This window comes from Mytilus californianus, unplaced genomic scaffold (genome assembly GCF_021869535.1).
Source record: "Mytilus californianus isolate M0D057914Y unplaced genomic scaffold, xbMytCali1.0.p SCAF_3, whole genome shotgun sequence".
In the NCBI taxonomy this organism is placed as follows: Eukaryota; Metazoa; Mollusca; class Bivalvia; order Mytilida; family Mytilidae; genus Mytilus; species Mytilus californianus.
The window spans coordinates 80721661-80734272 of record NW_026262679.1 but is presented as its reverse complement, the minus strand read 5'-3'; the positions used below and the strand labels follow the sequence as shown (position 1 = coordinate 80734272).

Below are 12612 nucleotides of genomic sequence, written 5' to 3'. Positions count from 1 at the left end.
CTATTATGTGATTACAAACATGCAGTGATGAATATTTTATGCTAATGGATCAAGGCAAGTTGTTGATACCAAAAATTATATTATATTTGTGACTGAGGCTCTTTCCCCTTATTTTCAGGCTGTCGCATCAAGTTTTTTTTTACTGATTTTTACATTGCAATGTATTGGTTAGACTTGTTATTCGACTAAACAGGTTATATGAGTAGGCTGGGGACTGAAAAATCAAATAATGTGCTCGTTTCAAGCCAGCATCAAAAGTAAGTAAGGGTCAATAACTCTATACTTCTAACAGTATGTTTACAAAGTAGTGTAAATACTTCCAGCTTTGGGTATTTCTGTCTACTTGTTGGAAAACTTAACATTCCTCGGAACTTTAATTGTTAGGTTGCTGTCCCACTGAAGATCTCCACATATTGCTTACAATCTATGGGTATTACTACATGCACCAATAAAATAGAGCAGTGTTAATCATGTTGCTTCTTAATAATCTACTGGAGGTTAAACAATTAAATTTGCTTTCCCAAAACTTACTGGACATTGTGAAATTTGTGTGCCTTACGCCATGGTATATAGCCTGCTTGCACCAGCTGTGATGATAAACTGTTAAACACAAAGCTTCATGCAGTTAGTTTCCACAAAACCGTAACAAAAAACAATAGACCAGTTAATGAAATAACTATGTTGATGTAATTCACCCCTTTTTTTTTGTAATGGCAGTCAAATATAATCTATTGTCAGTAAAATTTTAAAGTTATGCAAATCTGAACTGGGAATATTTCCATTGGTTTCATATTTTGAACATTTTTGCCTTTTTCCGAAGGAGAGATGTGAAAGAAGGAAATATAATTTTCACATGTATTAAAGTTTCATATTCTGATGATTCATGTATTTGTTTCTATTAAGAAGATGTGAAAAAATAATTTTCACCTTTTTTATATGTGAAAATATAATTGTAACCTTTTTTATATTTATGAAAATATAATTGTCACCATTTTAAGTAAAAATATAATTGTCACCATTTTTCAGTGAAAATATAATTGTCACCATTTTTAAGTGAAAATATAGTTGTCACCTTTTTTATATGTAAAATTATAATTGTCACCATTTTTATATGTGAAAAAATAAATGTATAATTTTAAAGTTTTATTTTCTTTTATAATTTTGTGAGACTCTATGAAACTTTAACACTGAAAACAGATTAGGAGAACAGTCATGGATATGACAAGGAAATAAATTCTAAATTACTTTTTCCATACAAAACAGGAGTAAGCAGAAGAAATTACAGTTACAGGTAATAACATTTTGATTAAGTTCTGCTGATTTTTCAATGAATGGCATTCAAGAGACGGAAATCTCGAATAACTCTTATCAAAAAGTATGATTTATTAACTGGTCTATTGTTTAATATGTGTAAGTCTATACAGAATCTGATTAAAAGAAGAGATAAATAATTATAAGCAGAAATTTAAAACAATTAAATCAGTTACAGTGAAAAAATAAGAATATCATTCAAACATAAGATAAACAAAAAAAATCAAAATTAAAAACACATCAAATGAGTTTCTTTGAACTCTCAGGTTATAATAATCAATTTGTGTGCAATAATCGTGAAATATCTGAACTTTTTATTTTTGTTATACTCTGTGCAAAGGGAAACAACCCTTGTTACTCACCTAGACGGTGGCAAACTAAGCCGATGTATCACGTTGGGATTCTGAAACAAAAGAAATCATAAAAATATAATCAATTAGTCATGTTTTCATATTTCCTGTTTTATCAGTCAAAAGATTTTTCAGCCATATTTCATTTTAAATCAAAGATACATCTACTAAATTCTTGTATTATTTATGAATGTTTTTAAATCAACAGCTTCTGATAAATCAGTTGTATAAAACAAGTAGCTTTCACTATCTTTATTTACGGTATTCAAATATTGGCTTTTTTAATTTAAAATTTCCATTTACTCTTTGATCTCTAGTGATCATAAATAGTGTGACAATTCTCAAGTCAACAACTTTCTTCTTTTATTTAAAAAGATTATTGCAAAATCAATAAAATATGTTTCATTTATATTTACACTGAAAAGTTTAAAAGCTTCCATTTGACAAAAATGTGACTTTTTTGAAAAGTGTTTATTTTATCAAATATGTGTGAATGTTACTAAGAAGTTAATGAGGAATATCAGAAAAATTTATGGACAAGAACATCCAATTCATATTTGTTGGATTTGATGATTAGAATTCTAATTGCTATTAAAATGCACAGATACAGTCTAGGTTATGACCTACTCCCTCAATAAACTTAGTATACTGATCTATAGCTATACTATTCAAAATTTGATTTAAAACAATGTTTCCAGTGCTCTATTTTGTTGTAATTGTTGATACTACCAAACACCTCCCAAATTCAACCGATAAGCATACTTGAAAACACAGCCATGAACTTTAATTTTTATGATGTTCTTATCAGAAAACAACAAAACAGTAGCAGGATGAAATTAACATGCTTCAGGTGAAATGAACAAAAAACTGATAAGTTTATCAGGAACCTTGGGCTACTGGACAATTATAGACTCATTTCTCTGATAAACAAATTAATATGGTCTGAGGTTAACTATAACTTATCAATCAGAAGTATTTATAGAAAGCCAAAGGCTTGTAAACAACATCAGAGAAATGATGCAAGGTTATTGATTTAAAAATTATTGATGCATCCTAAAAAAAATTCCCTTTTTCTGTGCCTATAATATGTGATTTCCATCTAGGGAATTAAAGAACTGACTTAAATTGGTAGGGTTGAGTGTTCAAAAACATGTTTAAACCTGCTACTTTCTATAAGTGCCTCTCCCAAGTCATGAGCATGTAAATCAGTGGTAGTCATAGGTTGCTGTTTGTCATAATATTTGTTTTTTAGTTTATTGTTAAATCATAAATCTCCTTACATTGTTGTACGTTGATGATGGGAGTTTTTAACAACCTTGACTGGCTATACAGCCCTCGCACGGTCAGAATTTATACATTTTGTTAAGTTGGAGCCTTTTAAAGCTGCCTAAGCATGTATTTTGCTCAATGTTGTAGTCACCACCATTTGGACTATGGTGGAAAGTTTTCTCATTGGCAATCATACCACATCTGTTAAGTTCTATATTCACAAATGCATAAGTCAACTAATTAGTACTAAACCACACAGTGCAAACACAAGAGAAAATATATTCTAGAACCTCACAGCAATCGACTAAAATTTATAACTTGGTGTACTCCTGAAACCTCACAGCAATTTACTAAAATTTATAACTTGGTGTACTGAAAGTGTATATATACACAGCAAAGGTGAAATGATAAATTATAAAATTTGCAAATAAACTAGGTTATTAAAATCAAATCACTAAACAGACTAAAGGGATTTCTAACCATTCAAACTATTACAAAATACAGTCAAATCTTTCCAAAGACTTAACAAGGACAAATTCCTTCCTTAATAATCAATTAAAAATCTTTTACATCAAAATTTGAGTTCAGGGACTCTGCCAAAACGTAAAAATTCTTTCCACATAGAGCTGTTTTGATTTCAATGCTATTTGTAAACACATGGATTTTTATAAATTCTAATGATAAAAGTACTTGGTTAGAAATCCTTTAAGTTAAAACTAAAATCTTGACAAAAAAATATATTTAGTCAGTACATACTACTACAACTCTCAACTGAAAATTAAAAAAAAACGTTCTACTAACAACCAGGAAGGAAACTGGCATGTATATACTGTCTAGTCAATAATATACTACCATAAGTCAAGGACATTAAAGGTCATGCCTTTTCACTGAACCATTTTGTTATTAAGATAAAGCTGTTATAAACATAACATGAAGCAATATTAGTAACCAAAGATAGTAGAAATGTAAAATGCAGGATCATGATGTTTCGTACTTTTAAAAATTGGAAAAGCAAAAATAAGCTTTGGCATTCTGAAATTTTTTTTGAAAGATATTTAGATAGGACGGCTACTAAAAAAGTTATAAAAGAAAAGAAAACTTAAAAATATCTAATGATTCAAAAATGCAATAAAAAAGAGGCCAAGAGTATATAAAGTAAAATAGAAAATTTGGCAAAAAGGAATTTATACTACATTTCTTGTTCTCAACTGCAAAGGAAAGGAGATATATTTAGAAATACATATTTTTCTAAAATTAAACAAATAATTAATCGAAAATGTACAATTAGTCCATATTAATTCTATATTTTTGAAGTGACTTTGTATTAATAAAACATATAACTACATTAGTTACTAAGGAACACAATAAGTTTACTATTATATAATTTCACACTTTTAAAAATTATTTTTTCCTGCAGTTAATTATTATTCTGTCGATTACAATAAAGTGAAACAAATATTCATATAGAGACATCAAAACTAATCACACAGCAACAAACAATAATTAACAATACCAAATAACTCGTAACTATAACTTACCTCTAGCTCAAGCTCTGGGTCTGAGTCAGGAATAGAAGACAATATATTTGACGAGCCTATGCTAGCGCTGAGAGGTGTTGAGGTTACCTGTGAACGAGATGGTGCAGACGCTGAACGGTTGTCCTTGAAAGACTGTGTGTGGCGTAAGCCTGTTACTGAAGCTATAAAAGAAAGGAATTACATTTTATTACATAAAACGTGATAACAGAATCACAAAAAAAAAACTGCTTAGTACAACAGATCACACAAACTACTAAGTAAGTTTGACTAATTTGTTGCATTTATAATGAAATCAACCCTGCTAGAAAAACATCTGAATATACATGATAAACAATGTAAACTTACACAGCTGATAAACAATGTACATTCACACTGCTGATAAACAATATATATTAACACTGATATAAACAATGTATATTAACACTGATGATAAACAATGTATATTAACACTGCTAATAAACAATGTACATTTTCACTGATGATAAACAATGTATATTTACAGATGATAAACAATGTATATTTACACTGATGATAAACAATGTACATTTACACTGATGATAAACAATGTACATTTACACTGACGATAAACAATGTATATTTACACTGATGATAAACGATGTATATTAACACTGCACATTTACACTGATGATAAACAATGCATATTTACACTGATGATAAACAATGTATATTAACACTGCTGATAAACTATGTATATTTATACTGATGATAAATAATGTATATTAACACTGCTGATAAACTATGTACATTTACACTGCAGATAAAAAATATGCATTTAGGTACACTGCTGATAAACAATATACATTTACATTGCTGATAAACCATTTACACAGCCAATAAACAATCTACAATTACACTGCTGAAACAAAAACAATGCACATATACACTGTTGATAAACAATATGCATTTATGACTCCTATAAAGCTGGAGGTATGTTACTTAATAAAAAGCATTGGCGATTTGTCCTGTTTATAAAACTAAGATGTCAGAATTTTACTGCTTATCTGACAACATTGACACATATAACTAAATTTTAGTGCCTGGTCAAACAAATAGGACAAATTTGTTCCACTGATGACTTGCAGTAATGGCAAACTTTTATTTCAATTTCTATTCTTTTATAGGTGAAGTTATTGTGTTTATAGGTCAACATAAACACAATATCTATGATTGACCAAATAAGTGTGGTCAGCTGTTTGAACAGTGACAGTCCACACCAGTAAATAATAAAACTGCTGACCATGTCAACAAATGTCCAGTAGATACCATCTACATCCAATTTTATTCTCACTAAAGTCAATCTCATCAAAATGACAAACAGGACCTCCTGGACATTTATAGATTAATATTTGAAACTTATGTAAAAGTTCCTTTGTTCTTCTTATTCAAGGCAATAATCTGTAGAATTAAGTGTAAACACTTTGAAATTGATTGAAATGATTACTTTGTAAAACCAGTACTGGTCAGCATCTGTCCAAAAATTCGGCCTATTATACAAATTCAAGTTTTCACATCTATACAATTACAGTAACAATCAAAACGTAATCAGTGGCAGATTCAGGGGGTGTACACCCTCTCTTGGATGGGAAAATATATAATTTTTTAGCATAAAATTATCCAATCTAAAAAAAAATTCTCCAGTTTTCAGGCATTACCCCCTCCATGTCAAAAACCCTAGGTTTGACCCTGGTAATCAAATTTAAAATGTATAAACTATCCTTTTCAAATCATTATCTTAGTAAATCAGTTTAGTACTCTGCAATAAGCACTTTTTTTAAAAAAGAAATCAATCGTGACTATCGTATTTGATTTCCTTACTTGAAAGACTATTTCAGGATGAAGAATAGCGAAAAAAAAACATTGTGCTTGCTTCCTGGTATGACATGTTAAAATTCATTCTGGAGTGAAAAACATGTACACAAGTATCAATTGACCACAGCTGAGTTGCATACAAATTATCAACTGTACAAAATTGCAAAATCGCAAACTTATCTTAACTATAAATGTACAATGACTCTGAGGACATAGCAAACATAATTAATGCAACTGCAAACCAAATATCATTGACTTATTGAAAGTGGTTACCAAAAAACTAACCTGAAATAATGAGTAAATACAAAACCAATTGCTTCAAAATGATATTGCTACATGTATCACTATTGTTGATACTGGAAAAGCAACATCTATAGTATGCCTTCCAAGACTATCTTTTCAGGCAATGCAAAAAAAATTAAATAAATAGCTTAACTTCTGACATAATATTTGTTAGGAAAGTTCAATTATATTTGCAAGGTACTGTAACTTGTAAAAACAGTTGATGACCCAGAAAGATCATAAACTGTCCCTAAAGGTAAACTATAAACAAAATAGACCTTCTGGTCTCATAAATGTCACTGGTCTAAAAATACATTAACCAGACAACTTTCTGGCTCCAAAATCCTCAAGTTCAATCAACTTTAACTAAATTGATTTGATTATAAATTTGGGTGTTTTTTTTTGTAAATTTGAAAGTAGAATCACTAATGAAGCTGCTCAGTGCTTGGTACAATTTAGATGAGGACTAAAATCATTGAGTATGAAGGGATACTTGTACTAAGTACTGATAACCTTATGCTTTTACATCTGTAATAAATGTATTATCATTTTCTCTTTTATTCAACAGAGTACATTGTAAAATATAATATTCATTTATCAAGACAGAAATAAATTCGGAGTCTTGTGTTTTCAGTAATCATTTTCTCTGTAATACTCATATATATATCAAGATAGAAATATATTTGGTGTCTTAAGTTTTTGAGTTATTCCCAGCAACATCAGAATAGTACTGTGACTGATACGTCCATTTTTTCATCTGTCTTCACTTTATATTTGCAGAATTTCCTTCATCAATGACTGGAATGCAATGGTACAAAAATCTTCACTGCCGATGGACAATTAATTAAAATAATAATTAAAAATTTATGCTTTTAAATATAATAAAATGCTTCGCTGGGCGCAGCTTGATACGACCGCAGAGGTCGAACCCTGAACAGTTGGGGCAAGTATGGACACAACATTCAAGCTTGATACAGCTCTGAATTTGGATTGTGATTAAATATTTGACACAGCATAGGTTTCTGACACAGAAAGAATGTGGACTAAGAACTTCAATTTTTTTAATTTACCTATTATGGTCCAATGTCCAAAATCAAAATACATGGTTAGATTCAGCATATCAAAGAACCCCATATATTCAATTTTTGTTGAAATCAAACAAAGTTTAATTTTGGACCCCAACTTGGACAAACTTGAAAACTGGTCCCATAATCAAAAATCTAAACACATGTTTAGATTCAGCATATCAAAGAACCCCAAAAATTCAATTTTTGTTAAAATCAAACTAAGTTTAATTTTGGACCCTTTGGACCTTAATGTAGACCAATTTAAAAAACGGGACCCAAAATTAAAATTCTAAATACACGGTTAGATTTGGCATATCAAAGAACCCCAATAATTAAATTTTTGATGAAATCAAACAAAGTTTAATTTTGGACCCTTTTGACCTCAATATGAACCAATTTGAAAGCGGGTCCACAAATAAAAAATCTAAATACATGGTTAGATTCAGCATATCAAAGAACCCCAAGAATTCAATTTTTGATGAAATCAAACAAAGTTTAATTTTGGACCTTTTTGACCTCAATGTGGACAAAGTTGATAACGGGGCCCAAAAATCAAAAATCTAAATACATGGTTAGATTCAGCATATCAAAGAACCCCATATATTCAATTTTTGTTGAAATCAAACAAAGTTTAATTTTGGACCCCGATTTGGACCAACTTGAAAACTGGGCCCATAATCAAAAATCTAAATACATGTTTAGATTCAGCATATCAAAGGACCCAAAAATTCAATTTTTGTTAAAATCAAACTAAGTTTAATTTTGGACCCTTTTGACCTTAATGTAGACCAATTTGAAAACGGAACCAAAAATTAAGAATCTAAATACACGGTTAGATTCGGCATATCAAAGAACCCCAATAATTCAATTTTTGATGAAATCAAACAAAGTTAAATTTTGGACCCTTTGGACCTCAATGTGGACCAATTTAAAAACGGGGCCCAAAATCCAAAAACTTAATTCCAAGGTTAGATTCAGCATATTAAAGAACCCCAAGAATTCAAGAACAAAACCCCATTGAAATTGATCAAGAAATAAGCAATTTATACGAAGTATCTTCTTTTGCACAATACTGTGCAATTGAATATTTCTTGCTATTGTGCAATACTGTACAATTGACAATTTCTTGCTATTGTGCAATATTGTGCTATTGGATATTTCTTGCTATTGCGCAATACTGTGCAATTGAAGATTTCTTGCTATTGAGCAATACTGTGTAATTGAAGATTTCTTGCAATTGTGCAATACTGTGCAATTAAAAATTTCTTGCTATTGCACAATGCTTATTATATAATAATTTACACATCCTGTTTGGTGTGTATCTCCTACCATATCATTATTATTTGCTTTTAAATATTAATCAGAAATAACCAACTTAAAATGGAAAATTTTAAAAGAAAAAAAAAAGGAAAAAAAGAAAAAAAAAGAAAAAAAAAAAATCCCCCCCCAAATTTTTTGAACCCCCTTATGATTCATCACCCCTAAACTCAATCCCAGCCTTCCCTTTGTGGTATGGTACCTTGCAGTACAATTTCAGAGAGATCCATACACTTGAACACAAGTTATTGTCTGGAAACTAGAAAAATGCTTATTTTTGGCCCCTTTTTGGCCCCCAATTCCTAAACGTTTCGGGCAATTACCCCCAAACTCAATTCCAGCTTTCCCTTTGTGATATGGAACCTTGTAGTACAATTTCAGAAATATCCAAACACTTACACACAAGTTATTGTCATGAAACTAGAAAAATGCTTGTTTTTTGCCCCTTTTTTGGCCCCTAATTCCTAAAATTTTGAGGCAATTACCCCCAAAATCAATTACAGCCTTCCCTTTGTGATATGGAACCTTGTGGTACAATGTCAGAGAGATCCATACACTTACACACAAGTTATAGTCTGGAAGTTACAAAAATGCTTATTTTTGGCCCCTTTTTGGCCCCTAATTCCTTAACTGTTGGTACCATAACCCCCAAAATCAATCCCAACCTTCCTTTCGTGGTATTGAACCTTATGGTAAAATTTCATGGAGATCCATCCACTTAAACTAAAGTTAGAGTGCGAAAACCAATGTGTCTTCGGACGACGCCGGACGACGCCAGACGACGACGCCGACGACGACGACGACGACGACGCCAACGTCATACCAATATACGACCAAAAAATTTTCAATTTTTGCGGTCGTATAAAAACATTGACTGTCATATCAATTTACTTTAGGGTATTCATTTGGTATCCACAATTAATCCTAAACATGTAAGTGAATTTAAATGCAACATAGCAAAGCCCTGCTTATTTTTTATCCAAATCTTATCTGGGATTTCATACAACAAAAGGAACCTTGCTGGAGTGGGAGGTTGGAATTTAGGAGCTAGGATCACTTTTTGTAGACATGACTTCTATCCAATTAGATTGCATCAATTAAGGATAAAACTTACTGAGTATATCCAACAATGGGTATGAATTTTGTCGTTGGATAGCAAATTTTTGGAAATATGTTTCATTATCTCGATTATCACAGAATCCACTTGTGTACATACTAACATATCCCAACAGTTGTTTTTTGTGTGCAAGACTTCTATCCACTAAGAAGATCACAAACTGAAACTTTTATAAGCACAAGTATCAAGAACACAACAATAACCTCTTTTGACCAAGTTCTTCACCAAGTCCTGCTGCAGAAGCTATTCCCCACTAAAGTTATTTTAAATATCCAAGTTTTTTTTATCCACTATGAAAATATTTATGTTTCTAAGATTGAGAGGCAACTGACATTTAAGCACAAACTAGTATGCAAGTGTATATAATATAATATTTCAATATGCATTTATTCAAAAATCACTCTTTTCACTTTGTGGAAATCTGGAAAATAGAAATCCAATAATTGTTCTTCTTTTAGAAATGTACACTATGCTAGATATGTATCAACATGAGGGAAAGTATCCCAGAACACTGTGTCACAACAAACTTGACAACTTGTAAACAAATAGTCAATACACAAAGTGCACTCCAAACAATTTGTCAATGTCGCTGCTTAAACACAGGGTATGTCCAGTAATAGTAGTACATAGAACACATTAAGAGTACACATTATGTCCATTTTGACCTTAACAGAATATGCATTACAGATGTCCATTAGATGCAATACACACTGCAAAGACGTAAGTTGTAATGTACAACACTACTGCACATTTTCGGCAGCAGTTACTACATGACGATAGCAGTTAAACTAATGAGTTAAACTTGTACTGCTGGAAAACCTAATGATCTATCTTGTCATCTAAAATGACCAGTCATCAGTTGATGTTCTATGTCAATGATTGGGATTGATTTTTATCATCAAAGTTGTTCTATTTCACCAGGGGATATATGTAGCTAGGTCAAAATAATCAAGGACGAATTTTAGGTGATTCAAGAACCCAAAATAGTTTTTAAAAAATAAAAAGATACCAAAAGGGGCTACCAAATGCCATATGCCATATATTAAAGAGAAACAGGCAACAACATGGCCAAAAGATAAAAGACAAAAAAAACCAAAAAAACAGAAGCGCAAAGATGCTTTTAGAAGGGAATGCAGGAAAAGCTGTCAGCATTTAAATGATTCGATTTGAAAAAGATATTTTAGGTGAAGAAATTTTGAAACTTGTAACAGTTCATAATTAATATCATCATCTACCTAACAAAAACTGCTGCATTTCCAGAAAACACATGCCCTTTTTTATTTGTGCAAGAATTGGACCTCCATCGACTACAGATTTATTGAGGTAATGAAATGCATATATAAGGACAACAGAAATGACAATAAGGATAGCTGCTTTGTCAAGATAGATGACCAATATATCTTGGTCAACCTATTTATTTTTTATCATTTTTCAGATGACCCAATACTAGGTATTCATCCACCCCAACCTCCTACTGGCACCTGTGTGATCTATGACCTCAATCCATATATAAGTAAATCAGATAGACCACAGATTGACAGGTGGACCAATAAAACCTTTCAGGTCCTAATTTTTATGGCCTAACATGTAATCAATAGTTGATAGTAATGAATATTCTAATCATTATAGAAACAGATTATATTGTAGAAATGTATATATGATTTGTGGAATGGCATACCAACAATTAAAGACCATGAAAGTGTGAGAAACTTACGCATAAGAACATATATGGTTACCGTCTAGATTGTATAGAGTGCAAAGCAAAATATACACTGATAATCTGATCACTATTCTGAACTCAAAAATACTTTGTAGTACCAATGGTCATATACAAAAGCCTTGCAGTTTAATAAATAATAAGGAAAAAAGGTGATAACTTAAATAACTAGATTTCATCCCTGTGTAGTGGCCACTAATACTAAAAAAAAATTTAAAAGATTGAAGGTATTCTAAAACTATTGAACAGAAATAAGTTTAAATAATTTGACTTGCTGACTAATGGCACAACATCGTAATAACCCAAATTGTGATATCTATACTATCACCATGGTTTTAGTAAGTAGGTTGCCTTATTTTAGTGATTGAAGATCATTACAACAAAATTCTAATGACTAATCTACTAGTAACTTGCAAGCCTTCCATGTGCACTATACAGAATTAAGGAAATGAAAATACAGTGCTGATCACTAATGCTCTTCAACTTCGTACTTTATTTGGCCCTTTTAACTTTTTTTGATTCAAGCGTCACTGATGAGTATTTAATAAACGAAAAGTGCATCCGGCACACTCTATTTTAATCCTGGTATCTATGACGTGTTTTTTTGACCCATTATCCTAGTTCTTTTCACGTAAAAATTACCTTGCATTATCCATTTACAAACTAGCACATGTAAACAGAGTAAAGAATTTTAAGCTTGCTGATTGTACCATTAGTAGTATTATATAATAAATAAAGGCGACAAATTCTACGCTCAACAAATAAATTAGAGTCAATAAAACAATTTAAAACTATTTTGTATAAAATTCTTCCA

At 30.9% G+C, this 12612-nt stretch overlaps 1 protein-coding gene across 12 annotated transcripts in view; it reads right to left on the bottom strand.

Moving 5' to 3' along the window:
- Window positions 1-12612, bottom strand: part of LOC127735151 (rho guanine nucleotide exchange factor 28-like) — a 169248-nt gene that overhangs the window by 25796 nt on the left and 130840 nt on the right. For 7 of the 12 annotated variants that reach the window (XM_052245235.1, XM_052245238.1, XM_052245243.1 and 4 more), the window contains 3 exons: window positions 4469-4629; window positions 1674-1714; window positions 532-600 (listed from right to left, as the gene is read on the bottom strand). In XM_052245235.1, the coding sequence (XP_052101195.1) occupies window positions 532-600; window positions 1674-1714; window positions 4469-4629 (271 nt within the window). The remainder of the gene's footprint in view (window positions 1-531; window positions 601-1673; window positions 1715-4468; window positions 4630-12612) is intronic. The other 5 variants (XM_052245240.1, XM_052245244.1, XM_052245245.1 and 2 more) reach the window with 3 other exon arrangements.